Below are 25804 nucleotides of genomic sequence, written 5' to 3'. Positions count from 1 at the left end.
TCATCCTTGGAGTTTCCTGCCAACTTGTTGGAAAATAAAATACCATCATCATATCATTCCAAAGTGCAGGAGGATGAAACAGACTGAAGCAGAAAGTGGTAGTGTCACATCATTTGTTGTACAGTGTTGCAGGGGTTTGCAAATCAGACCAGCCAGGCAGACTTGAAAGAATAAACCCAAAAAGGGCACAAGTACCTCCCGGTACAGGGGGATTTTAAGGGCAGACTTAGAAATCCTTTGGCTTTTAAAGCAGCCCATAAAGTACAGTGCCTAGAAAAAGTATTCATACCTCTTGCAATTTTCCACATTTTGTCATGTTGCAACCAAAAAATTAAATGTATTTTATTGAGATTTTAACACAAAGTTTATCCTGCTTTAAAGTTGACCAGTCACCAGGAAGCAAACCTAAATCAGATTCCGTTTCTTATGCTTGCCATACACGGGTCGAATTTCGAAAGAACTTTCTTTTGAAAATCTTATCTAAGAATTTTCGTTCGTATTTTGCACTGTTAGTGGGCTGCTGCAACAGCCTATATTCGTGCGGCCATCGAATTTTAATAATCCAACATGTTGGATATTTTTTGAAAAAACAAAAGATTTTCTAATCAATGGCCCAGATTCAGGTACGACTTGCCCATTTCTTACGGAGGCGCAGTGTACCGTTTTAACACTGCGCCTCCGTAAATTTCCTGCGCTACGCTTGATTCACGGAGCAGTAGCTCCGTAATTTGCGTGTGCGCTCCTGAAAAATGCCCGGCGTAAGCGCACGTAATTTAAATGATCCCATAGGGGGCATGGATCATTTAAATTAGGCGCGTTCCCGCGCCGAACGTAGTGCGCATGCTCCGTCGGGAAACTTTCCCGACGTGCATTTCGGCAAATGACGTCGCAAGGACGTCATTTGCTTCAAAGTGAACGTAAATGGCGTCCAGCGCCATTCACGATTCACTTACGCAAACAACGTTAAATTTTAAATTTGCGACGCTGGAACGACGGGTATACGTAGCATTGGTTGCCCCTGCTAATAGCAGGAGCAGCCTTACGGGGAACCCGACGAACGGAAACGACGTAAACTGCGTTCGCAGGGCTCGCGTAGGGTTGTGAATTGGCGTTAGTATGCAATTTGCAAACTATACGCTGACCACTACGGGAACGCCACCTAGCGGCCATCGTAAGAATGCAGCCTAAGATATGACGGCATAAGAGCCTTATGCTAGTCATATCTTAGGCTGCAGTCGGCGTATCAAGCTTCCTGAATCAGGAGCAGTCGATACGCCGGCGCAACTAAGCAATTGCGCTGCGTAACTATGGTTACGCAGACGCAATTGCTTGTTGAATCTACCCCAGTGTAATCTAAAAAGAAATGTGCATGTGCAAGAAAAGAAAAGAAGGTTCCCGGAAAGAAAAGGAGGTTCCCGGAAAGAAAAGAAGGTTCCCAGACACAAAAATTCTTTTCTGTAGAAACATGAGGTGAAATTGAATGTTCGGTCGGTGAAATTTCGAAATCAATGGTAACATCATCGGATCACAAAACACAAATTTTCTGATTTTCAAAAGAAAGTTCTTTTGAAATTTGACCCGTGTATGGCCAGCATTAGCACTGTCAAAGAATGGTAACTGACACTTGTTTAGGGAGACCACATGAATCACAGCTGTTTGCTACTCACCTGCCAATCTTTTATTCACTCGATTATGATTTGACCACAACCATCTGATGGCATCATCATGATCCCGAACGAAGCTCATTGACTCACTGGCCATTTTCTCAAACTCTACAGCACAATATCTGCATCCGAAAAAGTAGCGGACATACTCCCGCATTGCCTGCAATACCTCCTGCGGCTCTATAGCAGTGATACAAAGAGAGATATGTCATTCACCAGACAACAGATTAAAATGAAGACTGATCTTTTATAAAAGTAACACATTATCCTTTTCTTCAGAGGACAGCAGTCAACTCCATCTAGTGGCCAAAATGCAGTACAATTTTATTTAACCACTTGCTTACTGGGCACATATACCCCCTTCCTGAGCAGGCGAAATTTCAGCTTTCGCCACTGCGTCGCATTAACTGACAATTGCGCGGTCATGCGACGTGGCTCCCAAACAAAATTGACGTCCTTTTTTTCCCCACAGCTTTCTTTTGGTGGTATTTGATCATCTCTGCGTTTTTTATTTTTGACGCTATAAACAAAAAAAGAGCGAAATTTTGAAAAAAAAACAATGGGGAAGATCCACAGACAGAGTACGCTGGCGTATCTACTGATATGCCGGCGTACTTTCAAATTACCCGCGTCGTATCTTTGGTTTGAATCCTCAAACCAAGATACAACGGCATCTGGGTTAGATCCGACAGGTATACGTCCTCGTACGCCTTTCGGATCTTAGATGCAATACTTCGGCGTCCGCTGGGTGGCGTTCACGTCGTTTTCCGCGTCGGGTATGTAAATGAGCTATTTCCGACGATCCACGAACATACGCGCGGCCGTCGCATTCTCTTACGTCGTCTCTAGTCGGCTTTTTCCGGCGTATAGTTAAAGCTGCTTTTTTGCGGCGTATAGTTAGATTTGCCATGTTAAGTATGGCCGTCGTTCCCGCGTCGAAATTTGAATTTTTTTTGCGTAAGACGTCCGTGAATCGGGATGGACGTAAGTCACGTCTAAGTTTAAAAAATGACGTCCTTGCGACGTCATTTCACGCAATGCACGGCGGGAAATTTAGAAACGGAGCATGCGCAGTTCATTGGCGCGGGGACGGGCTTCATTTAAATGAAACACGCCCCCTAATCGCTGATTTGAATTCCGCCGCCAGAGATTCCGCCGCCAGAGAATCTTCCAGGATTCGAACCAGCCAAAAGTAAGTTACAGTGGCGTAGCGTATCTCTGATACGCTGCGCCGATCTATTTCTATGTGAATCTGCCCCAATATTTTTTACTTTTTTCTATAATAAATATCCCATTTTTTTTCTCAGTTTAGGCCGATACGCATTTTTCTACATATTTTTGGTAAAAAAAAATAAAAAAAAACGCAATAAGCGTATCGTGATTTGTTTGCGCAAAAGTTATAGCGCCTACAAAATAAGGGGCCGGAATAATGACATTTTTTATTATTATTTTTTTTACTAATAATGGCGACGATCTGCGATTTTTATCAGGACTGCGACATTATGGCGGACACATCGGACACTTTTGACACATTTTTGGGACCATTCACATTTATACAGCGATCAGTGCTATAAATATGCACCGATTACTGTATAAATGTGACTGGCAGGGAAGGGGTTAACACTAGGGGGCGAGGAAGGGGTTAAATGTGTTCCCTAGGAGTGATTCTTACTCTGGGGGGAGGGGACTGACTGGGGGAAGTGACCGATCCGTGTCCCTATGTACAAGGGACACAGCATTGGTCTCCTCTCCCTGACAGGACATGGATCTGTATGTTTACACACACAGATCCACACCCTTGGCTGTGTAACGGGCGATCGCGGGTACCTGGCGGACATCGTGGCTGCTAGGCACGCGCATCGGCACCTCAGTGACGCGGCTGGGCACTCGCGCGCCCCGCAGTGGCCGGAGGAGCCGAGGACGTCAATAGACATCCTTCCGGCATTGTAGAGCCACCTTGTGGCCATCAAAGTACAATAGCCGGGATACAAAGTGGTTAAATACCGAGAAAATTGAGTACTGTCCGTGATACTTTTTTTATTTGCACTAACATATAATTTTTCATGGACGAGCTTTCGGGGTGTGTCCCCTTCTCCAAGGTCCAAGCAGTACTCCTTGGACCTTGAAGAAGGAGACACACCCCGAAAGCTCGTCCACGAAAAATTATATGTTAGTGCAAATAAAAAAAAGTATCACGGACAGTACTCAATTTTCTCTATTGCACTAATATGGCTACAATCACCTCAAGTATTTAAATATCGTAATGAGAAAATTATACTGCATTTTGGCCACTAGATGGAGCTGATGATACAGCCATTAATCTCTTTGTGAAATTATGGGACATTTCGTTCAACTCGCACAAATGCTTCTTCGTGCGACAAATGATTTATAAATAGACCCCATGGTGTGCTGTTTGTATTTCTTCCAGATATGTGCAGTAACCTGGTGTGAAACCTGGTAACAGTAAGAATCACACCCTAGGGCACACTTAACCCTTTCAGTGCCACCTAGTGGCTAGCCCCTTCACTGCCAGTGTCATTTTCACAGTAATCAGTGCATATTTATAGCACTGATTGCTGTGACAATGGTCCCAAAAATGTGTCAAAAAAGTCTGATGTGTCCGCCATTATGTCGCTGATCGCTGCCATTAATAGTAAAACAAAAAAAAAAAAATGTATAAAAATGCCATAAAACTATCCCCTATTTTGTAGACGCTACAACCTTTGCGCAGACCAATCAATAAACGCTTATTGCGATTTTTTTCCAAAATATTTATAAGAATATGTAGAAGAATACGTATCGGCCTAAACTGAGCAAAAAATATATTTTTTTTATATATTTTTTGGGGATATTTATTATAGCAAAAAGTAAAAAATATTGTTTTTTTTTTCAAAATTGTTGCTCTATTTTTGTTTAGATCGCAAAAAATAAAAACCGCAGAGGTGATCAAATACCACCAAAAGAAAGCTCTATTTGTGGGGGAAAAAGGACGTCAATTTTGTTTGGGAGTCAATTTTGTTTGGGAGCCACTCAATTTTGTTGAGTGCCGAATCGCAGAAAATGCTCTGGCCTTTGGCCAGCGAAATGGTCCGGGGCTGAAGTGGTTAAACAATATTCTTTGGGTTTGTAAAAGCATTTAGTGCACACAAAGTGGATTTGTATAGTTTTTGGCTATTGAGGAATATATACCAGCCTCTTTCTTTTCTGAATGAACACAGTACTGATCACTCACTGTGTTCATTCATAACTGTGTCCATTCATATGCTTCAGCTTGTGAATGCACAGGAAGCCAGTGCAGCTGAGGCTGTAGAGCAGGGGTCTCCAAACATTCTGAACAAAGGGCCAGTTTATTGTCCTTCAGACTCTTGGAGGGCCTGACTTTAGCCAATGGGAGTGGAAATTTTCCTGGCATCAGTGGGAGTAAACATCTGGTATTAGGGGGAGGAATAGTGCCCCATTCATGGTGTCAGTGCGAGAAATGGTGCCCCATTGTCTGTGTCTGATGGCAGAAAAGGTCTTGTATCAGTGGGAGGGATAGTGACCCAAGGGAAAGATAGAGGCAAGCAAAGGGCAGCAATTTGGAGACTACTCAACCTGTGGCTCTCCAGCTGTTGCGGAACTATAAGTCCCATGAGGCACTGCAAGCCACTGACAGTTACAGTTACAGTTACAGGAAAGACTCAACAGCTAGAGGGCCATAGGTTGAGCACCCATGCTGTAGAGAAAGGGACTGGTCTGATATTTCACCAAAGCCCCACGACGGGGCTCCCAAAAAATTGTAAGAAAATAAAAATAAAATAAGAATAATATTATAAAAAATATATTATTTTAAAAATACTGACTCCAATCTCTGCCCTACGGACACCATCCACTGCTCTACTGACACGTCCACTGCTCTACTGCCTGACACCATCCACTGTCCTACTGACACCAACCTCTGCCCTACTGACATATCCACGCATGTGTTTTTGAGCTTTGGGATGCACACCCTAATGCAATAGGCTACGAATACCTATGACTATTTTTAAATCAACATAAATTTTGATTTGAATTAAATTTGAATTCCAATCATATCATTCTCCTGTAATATGTAATGGCCCCTTGTCTGTCGATGGGCTTTGGGCTACAAACAGCATGCTTTTGATATCAGATTATTCACAATTCATTGACAGTTGATTTTGACTTGCAACTGACGCCCTTGATATCAACCTGCTTCAAGCTAGTGTTGTACTCCCATTCCCATAAGCAGGGCCGCCATCAGGAATTATGGGGCCCCTTACACAGCTTCACGAATTGGGGGGGGGGGGGGGGGGTTGCCCTGGGGACCGTACAAAAAAAAGAAATAAAAAATATATATATATAAAAAGGGAGCGGGGGTTGCCACCCGGGGCCCTGGGGACCTCTGGGCCCTTTAATGAAAACAAACAAAAATAAAAAATAAATATGTATAAAAAAATTAAAAAATTAAATGTATATAAAAAAAGGGGGGGTTGCCATCCAGGGGGCCCTTTAATAATAATAAAAAAAAATATATATATATATATATATATATATATATATATATATATATAAAAAATAAAAAATAAATGTATAAAAAAAGGGGGGGTTGCCATCCGGGGCCCTGGGGACCTCTGGGCCCTTTAATAAAAACAAACAAAAATATATATAAAAAAATTATAAAAAATAAAAAAAAGGGGGGGTTCCCTTCCGGGGCCCTGGGGACCTTACAATAAAAAAAGGGGGTTGCCACATCCCGGGCCCTTTACAGGTGTACTGCCTGTACCAGTGCCGATCCTGACCTCCCTGGGGCCCTAAGCAAAATGACATGTAACATTAAAGTTTAGAAGCAGGGGGGCTGCCAGAAATGACATGTCACATTAGAGTTGAGAAGCGGGGGGGGTTTGGCGCTGCCGACAGTGACATGTCAGATTAAAGTTGAGAAGCGGGGGGAGGGGGTGTTCTGCTGTCGGAAATTACATCTTACATACTTACATTAAGGTGAGAAGCGGGAGGTGCTGACTTCTTACCTCTTCTCCCATGCAGCCAGCGAGTTGAGAAGCAAGGTGAGGGGCCAAAAAGGACTTCTCACCAGGCGGGGCCTCTAGTAATTTGGGGGGCCCTCCGCAGCTTTGCAGGGCCCTAAGCGGCTTGCATAGTGAGCCTATAGAGCGGATCGGCCCTGGCCTGTACCCCCCTGATGGCGGCCCTGCCCATAAGCTTGTATGGTGAGAGAAGCAGTTCATACGCAAAGACAAAAGTCAATATCTACTTAACTTCCAGCACAGAAGATTCAGGATATTTGCTTCACTAACCAGAATCAGGCGCTCTCAGTTCAAATGCTTGGACTGTCAGCAAGTGGAAGAGCGTCCAGACAGTACAGGGGAAACCTCGATATTTAGCCTGTGAACCCTGACACCAGACATAGTTCACGTGGGGGGACAGAACTGCATCTTTAACCTTGGGACAGACAGGTAGGAACACAGAAAAGAACAAGAATGCATGTTACAAATACTGTAATCAAGAGCTGAATAACATCAACAGTTCAACCCAGGTTATAGAATGTGACTTTTTATCAATCATTCCCTGTAATTCAGAACCCATAGGCTGGGAAGATTCATGTGCAGTGAATATTTGGAAAAGGTCACATTCACTGCTTTATCAATAGGCCTCTTATGCCGCGTACACACGATCGGAAATTTCCAATGAAAAAAGTCAGATGGACCTTTTTCTGAAATTCCGTGCGTGTGTGGGCCTCATCTGACTTTTTTCCCATCAGTGTTTAGAAATAGAACATGTCGGAATATCGGAAATTCCTATCGTCTGTGTGCATGCTCAAGTCGACGCATGCTCGGAAGCATTGAACTTCATTTTTCTCGGCTCGTCGTAGTGTTTTACGTCACCGCGTTTTGGACGGTTGGAATTTGGTCAGACAGTGTGTATGCAAGACAGCTTGAACGGAATTCCGACAGAAAAATTCCGTTGGATTTCATCCTATCGGAAATTCCGATCGTGTGTACAAGGCATTAGACTTATATAGCTGGATTCAGGTAGGGCGGCTTACTTTTGAGGCGGCGTAGCGTATTGCATATACGCTACGCCGCCGTAAGTCAAAGAGGCAAGTGCTGTATTCACAAAGCACTTGCCTCCTAAGTTACGGCTGCGTAGCGTAAATGAGCCGGCCTAAGCACGCCTAATTCAAATGTGGAACAGGGGGGCGTGTTTTATGTTAATGACTGGTGACCCGACGTGATTGACGTTTTTAACGAACGGCGCATGCGCCGTCCGTGGACATATCCCAGTGTGCATTGCTCCAAAGTACGCCGTTTCGACGTGAACGGAAATTACGTCAAGCCCGATTCGCGTACGACTTACGCAAACAACGTAAAAAGAAAGGCCTGTTCCGACGTCCATACCTTGCATGGGCTGCGCCACCTAGGGAGCAGCTTTATCTTTACGCCGGCGTATATCTAACGTAAACGGCGTAACTAATTGCGACAGGCGCACGTACGTTCGTGAAACGGCGTATCTTGCTCATTTGCATATTTCACGCTGCAAACAACGGAAGCGCGGATACGACGGCGTAGGAGACTTACGCCGCTCGTATCTTAGCCTAATTTAAGCGTATCTGGTTTCCAGAATACGCTTAAATTTACGATGGCGTAGATTCAGAGTTACGACGGCGTATCTACTGATACACCGGCGTAAACCTATCTGAATCTAGCTAATTATACCTATAATTATACCAAAGCTGAACTTATTATTCCAATAAATTAGTTTTTGTTGACCTCTTTAGCCACAAGCACTGTGGATCAATTCTTCCTGAACATGATTTGCTCCACACTGCCTACAGCAAAACAGGACAGTAAAGATTTGTTTAACTACAGTGCATCCGGGAAAATTTCACAGCACTTCACTTTTTCCACATTTTGTTATGTTACAGCATTATTCCAAAATGGATTAAATTCATTATCTTTCTCAAAATTCTACAAGCAATACCCCATAATGACAACATGAAAGGAGTTTGTTTTAAATCTTTGCAAATGTATTAAAAATCCCATGTACATAAGTATTCACAGCCTTTGCCATCACACTCAAAATTGAGCTCAGGTTCATCCTGTTTCTACTGATCATCCTTGATTGGAGTCCACCTGTGGTAAATTCAGTTGATTGGACATGATTTGGAAAGGCGCACGCCTGTCTTTATAAGTTAACAGTGCATGTCAGAGCACAAACCAAGCCATGAAGGACTTGTCTGAAGACCTCTGAGACAGGATTTGGGAACCTACGGCCGGCCGGTGACGGGTCCCCAAAGTCCCGGAGATCAGGCTCAAAAAGGTGACTCGAGTATAAGCAGAGGGGGGCATTTTCAGCACAAAAAATTCGCTGAAAGACTCGGCTTATACTCGAGTATATCCGGTATATAATGTTTTGGGGTTCTAAGGAATTTTCTAGCAAACAAACGTAGATTTTTACACGTAGGAGCAAAGTGTCAGAATTGGCCTGGATGGGAAGTGGTTAAAGCATATCTAAACCCAAGAACATGAATGTAATGCAGCTTACCTTTTCTCAGGTGGTTGAATTTGTTTCACACTTTATTTTTTCATCTGGTTATCCTGCCAGGAACATAGGGCCTGATTCTCAAAAGAGATACGCAGACTTAACTGCTGTTCAGCCTGCGTATCCCTGTGCCTAACTTTGGAAACGATTCTCAAAAGGCTTTTTCCAAAGTTAGGCAGAAAATCTGACATGTGTAAGACACTTACACGGTCAGATTTTAGGATGCAGTACCGCATCCGCCACTGGGGGCATTTCTCATTGAAATGCAGCTTTGCGTATGCAAATGAGGACTTAAGCAGATTTTCAAAGCATTTCATCACTGTGATTTCTGCCTAAGTTCCGAATTTGCCAGCGCAAAACTAGGGCTGGTTTTATAATGTGGAAAGTTAGTCACACATTGTAAAGGCCCATTCCAGCGACGGCATTTGGTATGCATTCCCGAGGGAGAACTTTACGGCAATTTTAAAATTCAAAACCGGCATGGGTTCCCCCCCCAGGAGCATACCAGGCCCTTAGGTCTGGTATGGGTTGTAAGGAGACCCCCCCACGCCGAAAAATTGACGTAGGGGGTCCCCCTACAATCCATACCAGACCCGTATCCAAAGCACGCTACCCGGCCGGTCAGTAAGGGAGTGGGGACGAGCGAGCGCCCCCCCCCCTCCTGAGCCGTGCCAGGCCGCATGCCCTCAACATGGGGGGGTTGGGTGCAGAGCCGTCCCATCATGCTCCGGCAGGTACCCACGTGGTGGGTGCCTACCCACGTGCACCCACCACGTGGGTACCTACCGGAGCATGATGGGACGGTGATGCCTATATAAATGGGATGCAAGGCGCGCTTCCATCATTACAGCGACAAGATGCGACGAGTCAACATCGGAAGAGGGGAGAAGAACAGAAGACCCTGACGTCACAGAAGACCGCGCCGGCTGCCTGTTACTAATTGAGCTAACACACAAACATAGCAGGCAGCCAGCGCTGAAGAAGAAGGCACCGGACAGCTGGAGAAGAACCGGGGTTCGCCGAGTCAACAGCGGAAGAGGGGAGAAGATGGAAGAAGCCCCCCGGAGAGCGGAGAAGCCCCCCCCGGAGAGCGGAGAAGCCCCCCCCGGAGAGCGGAAGAAGAAACCCCCCCCGGAGAGTGGAAGAAGAAGCCCCCCCCTGGAAATAGAGCTAATAAAGAAGACAGGGGGGGCATCCGGAGCAGAATAATAAATTATTTTAAAAAGCCTTGTGTTGTGTGTTTACTAACTTTTACTGTTTGCCTCCAGGTGAATGGATAGGGGTACGATGTACCCCATATCCATTCACTTAGGGTGGGGGGCCGGTATCTGGGGGCCCCCTTATTTGAGGGGACTCCCAGATTCCGATAAGCACCCCGCCCGCAGACCCCGACAACCAACGGCAAGGGTTGTCGGGAAGAGGTCCTGTCCTCATCAACATGGGGACAGGGTGCTCTGGGGTGGGGGGGCCCGCAGTGCGCCCCCCTGCCCCAGAGCACCCAACCCCCCCATGTTGAGGGCATGCGGCCTGGCACGGCTCAGGAGGGGGGGGGCGCTCGCTCGTCCCCACTCCCTTCCTGACCGGCCGGGTAGCGTGCTTTGGATACGGGTCTGGTATGGATTGTAGGGGGACCCCCTACGTCAATTTTTCGGCGTGGGGGGGTCTCCTTACAACCCATACCAGACCTAAGGGCCTGGTATGCTCCTGGGGGGGGGAACCCATGCCGGTTTTTTTCTTTGAAAATTGGCATGGAGTTCTCCCTCTCAGGAATGCATGCTGAGCGACGCTGTCATTTTTTTTAATAATTATTTGTTTTCCCGGCGAGTCTTTTTTTTTTCACCCGTCGCAACTTTAGTGTCCCGTCGAAATTCTCAAAGCCGCCCGGCGTTAATTACGTTCGCGCGCTGCACGTCGGGAAAATGACGTCACACGCATGCGCAGTACGGCCGGCGCGGGAGCGCGCCTCATTTAAATTTTAAACGCCCCCAGGAGAGGAGGACCGCCTTACGACGGCGGCACTTAAGTTACACGGCCTGAAATTTCTAGGTAAGTGCTTTGACGATCGGGCACTTAGGTAGAGATTTTAAGTCAGTGTAACTTAACTGCTGAAATTTAAGTTACGCATGATTTTTGAGAATTTGGCCCATACTTCCTGTCCTATGGTGACAACCGTACTGTATCTAGGAGAAACAGCATTGTCACCTTAGGAAAGAATTGTGTTAGAACTATATAACACATCCCTCCCTCCTTGACATAGGAAGATGTGTTTTGTAGTCAACAGAGACTGACTGATAAAGCCTCGTACACACGATCGGAATTTCCGATGGAAAAAGTCAGACGGATTTTTCCCATCGGAAATTCCGACCATGTGTATGCCTCATCAGAGAAATTCCATCGGAAATTCAGATGAATTCCATCGGAGATTACATAGAGAACATGTTCTCTTTTCCTCCAATGGAATTCCGTCAGAATTCCGATGTGAATTTGGCCGGACAAAGGTCCGATCGTGTGTACAGGGCATAACTGTCCACAGAGGAAAGGAGTCCAGGAAGTTGTCAGTTCACAAGACTTCTGGCTGGATAAACAGCATTTTTTTGCACTTGTCAAACAGATATAACAAAATAATGTTAATGGTAAAATTGAACAGATTATAAGGAAGCAAAAAGGAGAACTTCTTTGTCTGGGTTTACATACACTTTAACTGCTTCCCAACCATATACCGTATATACACGATGGCAAGGTGGCTCTCCTGCGCAGAATCACGTACCTAGGTCTATGGTCTGGGGCACGCATGCATGCTGACGGTGACCCAACTGTGATTAAACAAAGCAGTAGCTGATCTACGGGTATTGGGGACTCCATTTGTTACAGAGCCAGAACAGTGATATACCTATGTAAACAAGGCAGTTTGCCGTTCTGTCAGTAGGTAAGGCATGAATCCTGGGTTCCTGCAAAGCAGAAATATGGACTACTGCATTCCCATAGTTCACAGTGAGAAAGCACAGGCTAGGCACACAGCTAACCCTTTGATTGCCCCTTATGTTAATCCCTTCCTAGCCAGTGTCATTAGTACAGTGACAGTGCATTTTTTTTAACACTGATCACTGCATTAGTGTCACTGGTCCCCAGAAAGTGTCAAAAGTGTCAGTTAGTGCTTATTTTATATAAAAAAAATAATAAACAAAGATTCTAGCTAAATAAAACGCTTTTAAAATTGCACATTTCTTCAGACCACTTTTTGATGCAAGTTACTCGGCCTTACTTCAAAAGCTGGCCGTAGATGACCCAGAGTTTTTTTGATCATCCAGCGGGCTGATAGAAAAGAACTGAATGGATTTCCCCATCCACACAAGCAAGGTGCATGGAGGAATCCTTCCTGCTGTGTCATTGTAGTCTGACAGCGCTGCCAGAATACACTGATCAGGGCTGCAGGCTGGCACTAGGCTGGCCATAGATGGCTCAGGTTTTGTCCAATTCGGATGAAATTCAAGCTGTGGGTGGCCCTGTCAACACCACTCAACTCAACAAAATTGATATAAAAATTAAGAGCCAGATGCATAATTATCATGTGAACAAATACTGCACCCTATCAGCATCAATGGGTATTAAGTAAAAGATTTGAATTTTTTTTACTATCATAAGATATTTTAGATTTTCTTACCTTATAAGTGTTATTTAAAACATCTGCAAAGTCTTCATACATTACTGTATCTCCCTCCTGTTTACCCAGCCAGTCATTGAGTGTATGCAGAAGATTGCGCAGCATGGGGCGGGCAGGAAAATACTGTTTTAGGAACAGAAGAGTAAACTAAGATATCATGATAGATTTAATAACGTATTAAGGCAGCTGTACTATGTAGGGTTATGATTAGACACGTGCAATTCGTTTAGTTCCAAATTTGTTTAACTAATTTTGACAAATTAGTTAATTCAGAAATCTCCTAAATTTTCGAATTTTCAATTTCTGAATTTTCGGATTTCAGAATTTCTGAAACGTAAAATTTTCGGAAAGTCGACAATTTGAAGTTAGGAAGTTCGATATTTCGGAAATTCGAATTTCGGAAATTTAGAATTTCAGAATTTCCAATTACCAAAATTTAGAATTTAGAATTTCCAATTTCCGAAATTTAGAATTTCAAATTTCCGAAATTTCAAATGTCCGAAAATTCAGAAATTCTAAAATTTGAAGTTAGGAAGCTAGATATTTTGGAAATTCAGAATTTGCGAATTTCCGAAATTGCGAATTTTCAAAAATTTGGAATTTCCGACATTCCAAAAATTTGGAATTTCCGACATTCCAAAAATTTGAAATCTCATAAATTCGAAGTTAAGAAGTTCGAAATTTCAAAAATCCGAAAATTTTTAAACTCAAAAATTGTAAATTCCAAATAATTCAAAAATTTGGATTTTCGAATTTACGAATTCCGAATTTTCGAATTTACAAACTTCTGAAAAAAGCAAAAAAAAGAATGAAACGAAAACAAACAAACTTTTTGGCAGTGCACATTTATGAAGTCTTACCAGGAACGCGCACTGGAGGTCCATGTCCATAGAGTGCTATTGTTATCGTAACCAGGGGCGGACTGATCATTCGGGCACTGCCCGTGGGCCCCATGCCCTTAGGGGGCCCAATCAGGGTTGCCAGCCTCAGTAAAACCAGGGACAGTATGTAAAAATCAGTGTTTTTTAAATCCCAAGATTATAGCTGCCCCGCCTCTCCAGTATCTTTTCAGTGTGTGTATGTGTATATTGTGTGCCTGTGTGTGTATACTGTGTATGTATACTGTATGTGTGTCTATACTGTGTGGCCCCATCATCTCTTGCCTAGGGGCCCCATAATCTTATTGCCCGGGAGCCGAATAATCTCCTATTGCCCGGGGGCCGAATAATCTCCTATTGCCCGGGGGCCCAATGAGTTGTCAGTCTGCCCCTGATTGTAACTATAGAAAACAATTACATACCTTAAAGTATAACTAAAGAGGTAAGCATCCACTTACCTTTGCTAGCACATTGATATAGCCACGAAGAGCTTTCAGACGCTCCCCCTCCAATGTGGAATAGCGAACAACCTCCACCCTCAAAGAATAATGGAGAGAAGACTCCAGGTCTGCCATGTAGATTTTGGACCTAAAAAACAGCATTGACTTATTTAATCAAAAGCCACACTACTCCAAAATGGGGCACTTCTGTTATAAGCCCCGTTCACACTTTGTGATTTGGAATTGCTGGCAGAATCACAACAATTCTGCCTGTGATTTTACATTGCTACACACGTTTGGGTGCCATTCATTCTTAAAGCGTAGTTCCACCCAAAATGGAACTTAAGCTTTTCGGAAACCTCCCCTTCTCTGGTATCTACTTTGAGCTGTCAGTTTGTAAAAACTTTGGGTGAAACCAACGTACATGTAATGTAATATATAGTAGTGATAGTCACCCAAATCTAGTGGCCGGCATGCACACATTACTTAGTTCAATGTTATCCTACTAGAGCATGCACACATGAGAAACCTCCAGAAACCTGTGAAGTGGGTCCCAAGATTTTGAATGCCTCTACAGAGTTTAACCCGGCACTGCCGTTTACATTCAGCCACAGGAATATGTTTGATTCTTACTGCACCCCATATTTTTTCTGTATTAACAAGGCCTAACATGTCAATTCAGAAGACTGAGGACCTCTTGTGACGGAAAGCAAACACTGCAGGGATGGCACCAGAAAGAAGGCAAGTATTACAACCAAAGCTGCTTTTTGTATGTCTTTGTATGTCTATATGACAATGGATGCACAAATAGGGTCTGTAGTCAGCGGATCCCATCATCTGCTGCGCCTACTACGCCGTGTCACCCCCTTCATCCCAAAAGAGGACATAGCAGTCGTGGTGGGAATAATCATAAATTCCAGACTTGACTACGCAAATGCCCTCTACCTAGGACTCCCCAAATACCAAATCACTTGTCTGCAAGTCGTTCAAAATACGGCCGCTCGATTAGTGACTGGCAAAAAACCATGGGAGTCAATCTCACCTTCATTGAGATCCTTTCATTGGTTGCCAGTAAAAGACAGAATCACTTTCAAGGCACTCTGCCTAATGCATAAGTGTATTCAAGGAAACGCCCCCCAATATCTATGCGAAAAAATAAAAGCCCATAACCCCAATCGCATTCTGCGATCCACTAATCAAAACCTACTCCAGATACCCAAAGCCATATACAAGTCCAAAGGAGATCGAAGATTTGCAGTCCAGGGACCCCGCCTGTGGAATGCACTACCAACCACCATCCGACTGGAGTCGGACCATTTGTCCTTCAGGAGAAAGATTAAAACCCATCTCTTCTGAGGTTAAGGAGCTTCCTTACCCCTGGAATGGATACAGCGCCCAGAGGCGATTCAGTTCGCATGTGTTGCGCTTTACAAGTTTCTCACTCACTCACTATATAAGTGAGATTAAAATAAAAATAAAAAACCTGGAGTTAGGCTTTAACCAAGTACCTATTTGCAGGTCTCACTGTCACATTCTTCTCCTCAACCCCTTTCCATCCAAAAAGATTAAGGTTTAGTTTCTTCACCCCTGGCAGAGAACGAATGAAGCTGGTGTATGCCGCTCGAGACACATCTCCCCTAGGAAAAACAAAACATTAAATTGTTACATTGTTTATTTTATTGATTACTATACTTGTATACCAGAAAACCTATTTCTGATGTATTGCATACATTTTTATCAATTTTTTAAACAGTCATTTTTCAGATGCACATATAAGGGCTAAGCTATAAAGAAAATTTTAATAAATCAGTGAAAAGAAACAGATCTGCTTTTGACAACAGCAATATTTTCATCATGTGGTTAAAGTGGAGGCTCACCCGGAAATCCTAATTTTTACCCTTAGATTGATGCTCATTTTGTCTAGGGGAATCGGCTCGTTTTTTAAAAATCGAAGCTGTACTTACCGTTTTAGAGAGCGATCTTCTCCGCCGCTTCCCGGTATGGTCTGCGGGACTGGGCGTTCCTATTTTGATTGACAGTCTTTCGACAGGCTTCCGAGGGTCGCATCCATCGCGTCATGATTTTCCGAAAGTAGCCGAACGTCGTTGCGCAGGCGCCGTATAGAGCCGCACCGACGTTCGGCTTCTTTCGGCTACTCGTGACGCGATGGATGCGACCGTCGGAAGCCTGTCGGAAGACTGTCAATCAAAATAGGAACGCCAAGTCCCGAAGACCATACCCGGAAGCGGCGGAGAAGATCGCTCTCTAAAACGGTAAGTACGGCTTCGATTTAAAAAAAACTAACCGATTCCCCTTGACAAAATGAGCATCAATCTAATGTTAAAATTTTTTTTTAGGGTGAACTCCCGCTTTAATTCTGTGCTACTAAGAAAAACAGAACGCGCTAGCTATGACTGCAATATTAAGTATGGCCACTAGAGGGGGGAATTGGCAAAAGAATGTAAAAGTGACAACAAGCTTCATATTGAACAATGTTTGGTTATTGGAGCCACATCATTATTTCCCCTATAATTACATTTATTTTATAAATGTCCTCCAGTGACATAAGAAGTACTGGAATAGGAACATACTTACAGATTGATTATACTGACTGATCCATCTCTATTTAGCAAGAATCCAGATGGAAATGACGACACATTGAATTTTGTGACCAGATCCTCCTGTATATTGAGTACCCTCCGGACTGAGACACCATCATACTGCACCATATCCAGAGCAACCTGACAAAGGGAATATTACAGTGCTCAGATACAATATGGGTTTCTCCCGCAAACAAAACATCACTATACAAAGGTCAATTATTGGGAAGTATATTAAACATTAAAGTGTTACTAAACCCACAACAGTAAAATCAGTCTCTATATATGCAGTAAAGCAGGCTTGTTAAACATCTCTGCATCTGCATTCTCCTCTTAAAATCTCCTGCATTGTGTAAAAAGGCTGTTTGATCCTGTCATCTCTGATCCTCCCCTTCTTCAACAGCCCCAATCCATCTCCTGATAGAACAGAGCCTTGGGGGAAAGCTGCATCTGCTCTTTTTTGTGTGTATTGCTATAGATTTTTTTTTCCATGGGAGGGTGCATGTCATCCGCACTGTCCAGACAGAGGGTCAGGGGTCCTGCAGCCTTATAGGAATAATAAGGGAAGAATGAAAACTCCTCCTACAAGCTTTAACCTGATAGAAGTCACAAGACTGGTACATACTGCTGATGAAAAAGGCACTGCCCGAGGGGCCCATGCCACTAGGGGGCCCCATCAGGGTTGCCAGCCTCAGTAAAACCAGGGACAGTATGTAAAAATCTGTGTTTTTAAAAAAAATCCCAAGATTATAGCTGCCCCGCCTCTCCAGTACCTTTTCAGTGTGTGTATTTGTATTCTGTATGTATACTGTGTGTGTATATTGTGTGTCTGTGTGTGTATACCGTGTATGTATACTGTATGTGTGTTTGTGTGTGTATAATGTGCGGCCCCATAATCTATTGCCCGGGGGCCCCATGAGTTGTCAGTCCGCTCCTGCTGGGCACGCCCCTGGGCAGCACTGTCGAAGTGCCTGCAAATCGATTAAGCCGCGCCACAACACATCACTTTTGACCCTTTCCTTAAGCCGCTAGCTTGGGTTAAAAGCGCCCCGCTAGCGGCCAAATAGCACTGCTATAACAGCAGTAAAGCGCCACTAAAACTAGCGGCGCTTTACCGCTACCGCCCACACCGCCACAGTGTGAAAGGGGTCTTAGCCATCCAGTTTTGAATTTTCAAATTTTAGAATTTTCACATTTTCTCATCTTTGAATTTTTGAATTTACGAGTTTCGATCATAATAAATTACCCGAAAAACGAATGAAATGAAAATGAAAACTAATAATTTTTTCGGCAGTGCACAGGTCTGCACAGTCTTTTGTGGCCAAGCCTATGATGGATGGACCTGCTGGGTACCTCGCACAACTCTTCTCTCTGCATAGGCTTTATGCAGCAAGATAATAAAGTTAGCATTACTTTTTACAATACAAAAATGTATATAAGAGGGCACCCCCCCCCCCCCAAACAATTCAATGATATGCGTCCAACACCTCTAATATACCAAAGTGCAGCTTCCCCTTTGGAATTGTGACACAGTAGAAAAAGTAGGCGCTACACCTTTATATAGATGTGTAACAACTTTTTTTTTCCAACAAATACTAATCCATATGCAGGTGCAAAAAAACTTTCATAAAACACAAATATATACAGTAAGGTCCATATTTATATATTTGGACACAGGCACAATTTTCATACTTTTGGCTCTGTATGCCACCAGAATGAAATTAAAAGAAAACAATCCAAATGAATTTGAAGTGAAGACTTTCAACTTTAATTCAAGGAGTAGCCCACACCTGGCCATGAAACAGCTTTTGATTCAATTGTCCAATTACGTTTGGCCCCTTGAAAAAGGAGGGGTGGCTATTCGTAAGAGCTGCAATTCCTAAACCCTTCCTCCGATTTGGATGTACATACCCTCAAATTAGACCTGAGAGTGTGCACTTTCAGCCCATATCCATTATATAACTATAGCTTGAATAAGGCGTGCAACGGATCCTTATTGATCCGTACACCTTCGGGACCGCACACAACGTGATCCACGGGCCTCCCGGTCCTGCAACAGCCATAGGAAAGGCCGCAGCTTCGGCCTAGCTCCCGGAGCGGCGGCATCTTGGTCCACCCGGCGGCGGCCGCAGTCTCGTCACATTCGGCTCCCCAGCACAGATTGCTCCGGAAGTGACGTTCCGTCGCCACCATCTTGCTACACCCCACACTCCTGCACAGTAATGATAGAGTGAGAAGGGGGCAAGCGGACATCTTGTTACACCCACCGGAGTTTTAGATTTCACAGTTATTTTCAACACAAAACGGAGCTTATATGCTTAAATACGGTATTTGAAAAACCGACAGACTGTTTAAATGTTAAATGTGAAGAAATAGCTGTTTTTCACCATAACGTTTCCAGACTAACTCCTTTGCCGCATACACACGATTGGTCAAACCGATGAGAACAGTCTGATGGACCGTTTTCATTGGTTAACCGATGAAGCTGACTGGTGGTCAGTCGTGCCTACACACCATCGGTTAAAAAAACTATCGTGTCAGAACGCGGTGACGTAAAACACAACGACGTGATGAAAAAAACGAAGTTCAATGCTTCCAAGCATGCGTCGACTTGATTCTGAGCATGCGTGGATTTTTAAATTTTTAAATTTAAAACAAGATTGCTTTTTTTTAACCTATGGATAAATAACCGATGGGGCCCACACACGATCGGTTTGGTCTGATGAAAGCGGTCCATCAGACCGTTCTCATCGGTTTGACCGATCGGGTGTACGCGGCATGAGTGATAGGGTCAGTGTTTATTATGACCAGACCTCAGTGTTCCCTTTAGTAGACAAACCTGAAGGAGTATCTCAATGAGTATCAAATAAAATTCCTTATGCACGGGGTGCCTAAATTTTACTTCTTCTTTACTTCTTAGTGCAGATCCAGAAAGTCAAAGGTCCCTATTTGCCTACTTGTTGCAGATCACTGATTTGAAGCTGGAACAAACTTTTGTGATATGAGCAAAGCACATCCCTCTATAAGTGTGTACTTGTCTGTAGCCAGAGCACTAAGTGTCATTTCTGTCTGCTGCCTCATTCCTCTGCTATTGGCATGAATCATTTCTGACAATTTTTCCTGACACCAAGACAAAAAAGGTGACAGGGGACTTTTTGCTGATCCGAAAAATGATCCGATCAACGGTCCGAACTGTGAGTTTTTTGATCCGTTGCACCCCTAGCTTGAATATGTTTTGGTAAATACCTGAAAAATCAAACATTTTGCCTGTGTCCAAATATATTGACCTAAGTGTAAATGTTACATAAAAAAAACAAGTCCATCTAAAATATAAATAATGCCCGTCTCTAGATATTCAGCATCCCCAACACCGTGCTCAGGAATAGTGGACTGACATTTATTCCTTCATTCAAACAGATATCAAACCCTTCTATATATACACGAAGGCAGGAGGAGACAAAAGGGGTTCACTGACTTAACCTTCAATCTCACCATGGGCTTCCGCAATTAGTCTCTCTTATGTTCAACAAATCACGAAAGCCAGAAAAGGATAATCTCATAGTGTAGTAAGATTTATTCAGTAAAATGCATTAAAGAATAAAAGATGTAAACTCACATTTGTATGTGCCCAAAGGCACCAACACAAACAGCCCCACAGCTCAGAGATAGCCTCTCACCACCACCACTCGCTCCCACAGAGTCGGTGTGTGTTCCACAGACCAGAACTCGTTACTAGGAAGTGATGTCACCGCCTTCTGAATATGAGTGAGTGGTCCCCCCTCAATGAGTTTCGCACGCATGCGTCTTCAGGAAGCACTGACTTCCTCCTTCAGGTACTTCTTGAAGACTCCTCAGTGGAAAACACATTGAGATGGTACTTTTAAGTGAGTTGGGGCTTATAAACCTGTATGTATTTGCATATGCAGAGAAAATAGCTTATTCACTTTAATAGCAGCCCAGTCAGCTGCCTGTATTTTTTTCTTGATGAGGATGAGAAAGATAAACTCTATGGGCCAGATCCACAAAGAAGTTACGTTGGCGTATCTATTGATATGCCGCGTAACTTCTAGGATGCCCTGTCATATCTTTGTTTTGTATCCACAAAACAAGATACGACTGAATGGGGGCTAGATCCGACTGACGTACGTCTTAGTACGCCGTCGAATCTTAGGTGCATATTTACGCTGGCCGCTAGGTGGCGCTTCCATTGATTTACGCATAGAGTATACAAATTAGCTAGATATACCGATTCTCAGAACGTACGTCCGGCCGGCGCATTTTTTTACGTCATTTACTTAAGGCTTTTTTCGGCGCAACGTTACCCCTGGGTCTATGAGGCGTACGCAATGTTAAGTATGGACGTCGGGCCAGCGGCGAATTTTCCGTTGTGTACGTCGTATGCGTAAAACGTTCGCGAATAGGGCTTTTTCGTTCACGTCGAAAGCATTGACTATTTGCGACGTGATTTCGAGCCGTTCAAAAAAAACGTCATTTACGTGGGGTCAAGTTGAATTAACATAAAACACGCCCACATCTTTGTCATTTGAATTCCGCGCCCTTACGCCGACACATTTACGCTACGCCGCTGTAACTTTAGACGCAAGTGCTTTGTGAATACAGCACTTGCCTCTCAAAGTAGCGGCGGCATAGCGTAACTACGATACCCTATGCCTGCTTAAAATTACGCCGAACTACGTGGATCTGGCCCAATGTAAGCTCTAGTTTGCGACTTAGAGCTTACATAGGGTTGAATGCGCTCCACTTGATCCCATGTGACAGCATTGGGTGGTTGATCAGCCAATCACCAAGCCCCAGCTCTGTCATATGGTAAAACGTTACAATGTTCCCATACCAAGAAGTTCAAATATGTCATCTTGTTTCCCTGGATGGATGGAGCACCATGTGAGCAAAGAGAAGGTAAGTACAAGCAGCTATCAGAGCCGGAATTAAAGTGAATCTATGTCTTTGCCCTGCACATTCCTTTTTTATTCTCCCCCCAAAGTGTGATTTCAGACATTCTTCTCAATACAATCTTTTAAACCTTCCACTTGCAGGGTGTTCAGCAGGCGTCAGACATGGCCACCAATCACTAAAAACCACAGCGTCAACAGGATTTAAAGGAAAAAAATGATGGTGCTAGGAAATTGTTTGAAAGGAAGTTAGAGCCAACTCCCTGACTTACCTGTAAGTCAGTATTTCCATAAATGCATGCTTTAACATAACATTGAAAAAAACAAATAACATCAAGATATAGATCTGTATGCAAATACTGTGAATAGGGGCGGGGCAGGTTAATGATAGGTTCACCTTAATATTTAATTCTTACCTCTCTTGCTGTATACATTTCAGGAAGTTCAAATATTAAAACTAAATACGTCTCGTCATTGTTTTGGAAAAACTGTTCAATCTCAGGGGTGCTGGAAGAGACAATGCGATTGGTCATATCATTGTCCTCTAATCAATTCATCATCATGTGACAATATTGAATAACATATTAAAGACAGATGTAAACCCAATAACTGATATCTCATAAAAGCTTTAACATGTTCCTGTAATTTCAAAAGCAGTTTTATTATTTAAAGTGGTTCTAAAGCCTAATGCCGCGTACACACGGTCGTTTTTTGTGATGAAAGAAAACGACATTTTTTAGCATGAAAAAAAACGAAGTTTTTCAAACTTCATTTTAAAAAACGACGTAGCATACACACCATCGTTTTTTCAACAAGCTCTAGCAAAGCGCGGTTACGTTCAGCACGTACGGCGGCACTCTGTTCCATTCAAGCTCGCGTCCTAACTTGCTTCTGAGCATGCGCGGGTTTAAAAACGTTGTTTTAAACGTCGTTTTAGCTACACACGGTCATTTTTAATGACACAAAAAATTAGGTTTTGAAAAACGACATAAAACATTGAAGCATGCTTGAATTTTTTTTTTTGTCGTTTTTCAGAAGACATAAAACTTTTTCCCCACGCACGGTCATTTTAAATGACGTTTTTAAAAATGTTGTTTTTTTTCATCACAAAAAACGACCGTCTGTACGCGGCATAAGACCCCGTTCACACTGGGGTGCTTTTCAGGCATTTTAGCGCTAAAAATAGCGCCTGTAAAGCGCTTGAATGGCGCCTCTCAAGCCACCACAGTGTGAAAGTCTGAGTGCTTTCACACTGGGGCCGTGCGCTTGCAGGACAGGAAAACAAGTCCTGCAAGCAGCATCTTTGGGGCAGTGCAGGGGCGGTGTATACACCACTCCTCCACTGCCCCTGCCCATTGAAATGAATGGCGCTATTAACCCTTTGCTCGACCTCTAGTGGGGGTTAAAAGCGCCCTGCTAGTGGCTGAAAAGCGCCGCTATAACAGCGGTAAAGTGGTGCTTTATTGCTAACGAACCCGCTGCCCCAGTGTGAAAGGGGTCTTACGTTTTTATTACCTTAACATATTCTATGCATTAAGGTAAAAAATCTTTTACATGCAGCTTCCCCCACAGCCCCCCCCCCCCCTTATATTTACCTGAGCCTGAACTACACCCAGGCGATTGGGTCCTTCACGCTGTTTGCCATGGATACGAGTGAGGGCAAGATGACCCCCACCCGTCTCCATAGCATAGCAGGGGAAGGAAGCGACGTCAAAACTTCACTTTCGCCCATGCGTCTTAAAGGCACTTTTTTTGTTGTCATTTTTTCCTAAAAAATTTCTTTATTGCATTTTAGTCTAAATATGAGATCTGTTTGACCCCAGATCTCATATTTAAGAGGACCTGTCATTATTTTTTCTATTTCAAGGGATATTTACATTCCTTGTAATAGGAATAAAAGTGACCCTTTTTTTTTTTTTAAACAGTGTTAAAATAAATAAGAAAACAAAACACATTTTTTTTTTTAAAGCGCCCCATCCTGACGAGCTCGCGTGCAAAAGCGAGCGCACACGTGAGTAGCATCCGCATATGAAAACGATGTTCAATCCGCACATGTGAGGTATCACTGCAATCGTTGGAGCGAGAGCAAAAATTATAGCCCTAGACCTCCTCTGTAACTCAAAACATGCAACCTATAGAATTGTTTTAAACGTCGCCTATGGAGATTTTTAAGGGTAAAAGTTTGGCGCCATTCCACGAGCGGGCGCAATTTTGAAGCGTGACATGTTGGGTATCATTTTACTCGGGGTAACATTATCTTTCACAGTATAAAAAAAATTGGGGTAACTTTACTGTTTTTTAATTTAAAAAAAATGATTTTTTCCAAAAAAAAGTGCGCTTGTAAGACCGGTGTGACAAACAGTATTGCAATGACCGCCATTTTATTCTCTAGGAGGGTGTTAGAAAAAAATATATACAAGTACTTTCAGAAGGAATTTAGCAATGGCTGCAGCCATTTCTCTAATGACAGGTTTATGTTAAGTTCCCATTTCCATAGGCATACCTGATTGGCTCTAGTGGTGGACATGCAGGGGGTGGAGAATCCTTTCTCGCTTCCAATTGGTCAATGATGAATTTCTTTATCGATCCTGGATCCCGAGCTGCAGAAATATGGTGCAAAGAGTGAAATAGAAGTCTTAGTAACACCTGCATTTTCTTGCCCCCCAGCCCCTACAAAATACTAATAGGCAGTATTAAAAAAAGACTAAAATATTTAAATTAGTTACGTGTTTTATAATTACTAGTACTAATATTTTGTAGCATTTTACAAGGAATATAAATCATTTTGCTGAGTTTCAGAAAATAGCTGTGATTTAGTTCCAGTGCCAAGTGTTTATTAGAAGTCTGAACTGGCTTCTTACCAAATCTCTATTCATTTGTCACTTTTCATTTAAGTAGTTCTTATAAAATGGTTTTATAGACGCAACTCCACTTGCTCACATCTAAGTGATTTCCAGCGGCACAACACAGTCAGCTATGGGATTCATAGAAGTCAATCATGTCCATTCCTCTCTTTCTCTGCATGGTAGCATGTTACAGAACATATGGGCTGCAAGAGGGTAACTGTGTCAATATGTGCTTTTAGGCCCAGATTCTTAGAGGAGATACGACTGCGTATCTCCAGATACGCCGTCGTATCTCTGCGTCCGGCTGGACGTATCTATGCGCCTGATTCTTAGAATCAGTTACGCATAGATATCTGTTAGATCCGACAGGCGTAAGTCTCTTACGCCGTCGCATCGTAACTGCATTTTTAAGCTGACCGCTAGAGGCGTGTACGCTGATTTACGCGTCGAAATATGTAAATCAGCAAGATACGCGAATTCCTGAACGTACGCCCGGCCGACGCAGTAAATTTACGCCGTTTACGTTAGGCTTTTCTCGGCGTATAGTTGCCCCTGCTATATGGTGGCATAAGTGCGGCGTATCAATGTTTAGTAAATTTAGACAACATTTGAAAATTTTGCGTCGTTTGCGTAACTCGTCCGTGAATGGGGCTGGACGTAATTTACTTCCACGTCAAAACCAATACGTCCTTGCAGCGTATTAGGAGCAATACACACTGGGAGATTTCCACGGACGGCGCATGAAAAACGTCAATCACGTCGGGTCACAGAAGATTAACATAAAACACGCCCCCCCTGTCCCACATTTGAATTAGGCGGGCTTACGCCGGCCGATTTATGTTACGCCGCCGCAACTTACGGAGCAAGTGCTATGAGAATACAGCACTTGCCCGTCTAAGTTGCAGCGGCGTAACGTAAATCGGAACACGTTACGTCGCCGCAGAGATACGCCGCTGGACGAGAATCTGGCCCTTAGTGCCTAAAGCCTAGTACACACGGGCCGAATGTCGGGCGGCTTCGGACGATTCTATGTAAACATTCGGCCTGTGTGTACTGCAGTCCGACAGTTTGGGCAGCTTCTGTCAAAGAGGCATGAACGAAGAAAAAGGTTTGCCGATCGGGCTCGCGATCAGCGCTCTCAGTCAATGGCTGAGAATGCTGACGGGAGTGTTCTAGCAGGGGGGCGTCTCCTGTCAGAACCCAATAGAACAGGGGGGGGGGGGGGTCACTGTACAAACATTGCATAGT

At 43.6% G+C, this 25804-nt stretch overlaps 1 protein-coding gene across 1 annotated transcript in view; it reads right to left on the bottom strand.

The window, feature by feature from the left end:
• Positions 1-25804, bottom strand: part of QSOX1 (quiescin sulfhydryl oxidase 1) — an 87423-nt gene that overhangs the window by 4061 nt on the left and 57558 nt on the right. The window contains exons 4-11 of the mRNA XM_040360237.1: positions 24214-24310; positions 22127-22217; positions 16796-16941; positions 15709-15837; positions 14219-14348; positions 12883-13005; positions 6977-7121; positions 1668-1844 (exon numbers count right to left, since the gene is read on the bottom strand). Coding sequence (XP_040216171.1) covers positions 1668-1844; positions 6977-7121; positions 12883-13005; positions 14219-14348; positions 15709-15837; positions 16796-16941; positions 22127-22217; positions 24214-24310 — 1038 coding nt within the window. The remainder of the gene's footprint in view (positions 1-1667; positions 1845-6976; positions 7122-12882; positions 13006-14218; positions 14349-15708; positions 15838-16795; positions 16942-22126; positions 22218-24213; positions 24311-25804) is intronic.

This window comes from Rana temporaria, chromosome 7, assembly GCF_905171775.1.
Source record: "Rana temporaria chromosome 7, aRanTem1.1, whole genome shotgun sequence".
Taxonomy (NCBI): Eukaryota; Metazoa; Chordata; class Amphibia; order Anura; family Ranidae; genus Rana; species Rana temporaria.
Note: the sequence above shows the minus strand (reverse complement) of the source record. Positions and strands in the feature narration are given on the sequence as shown.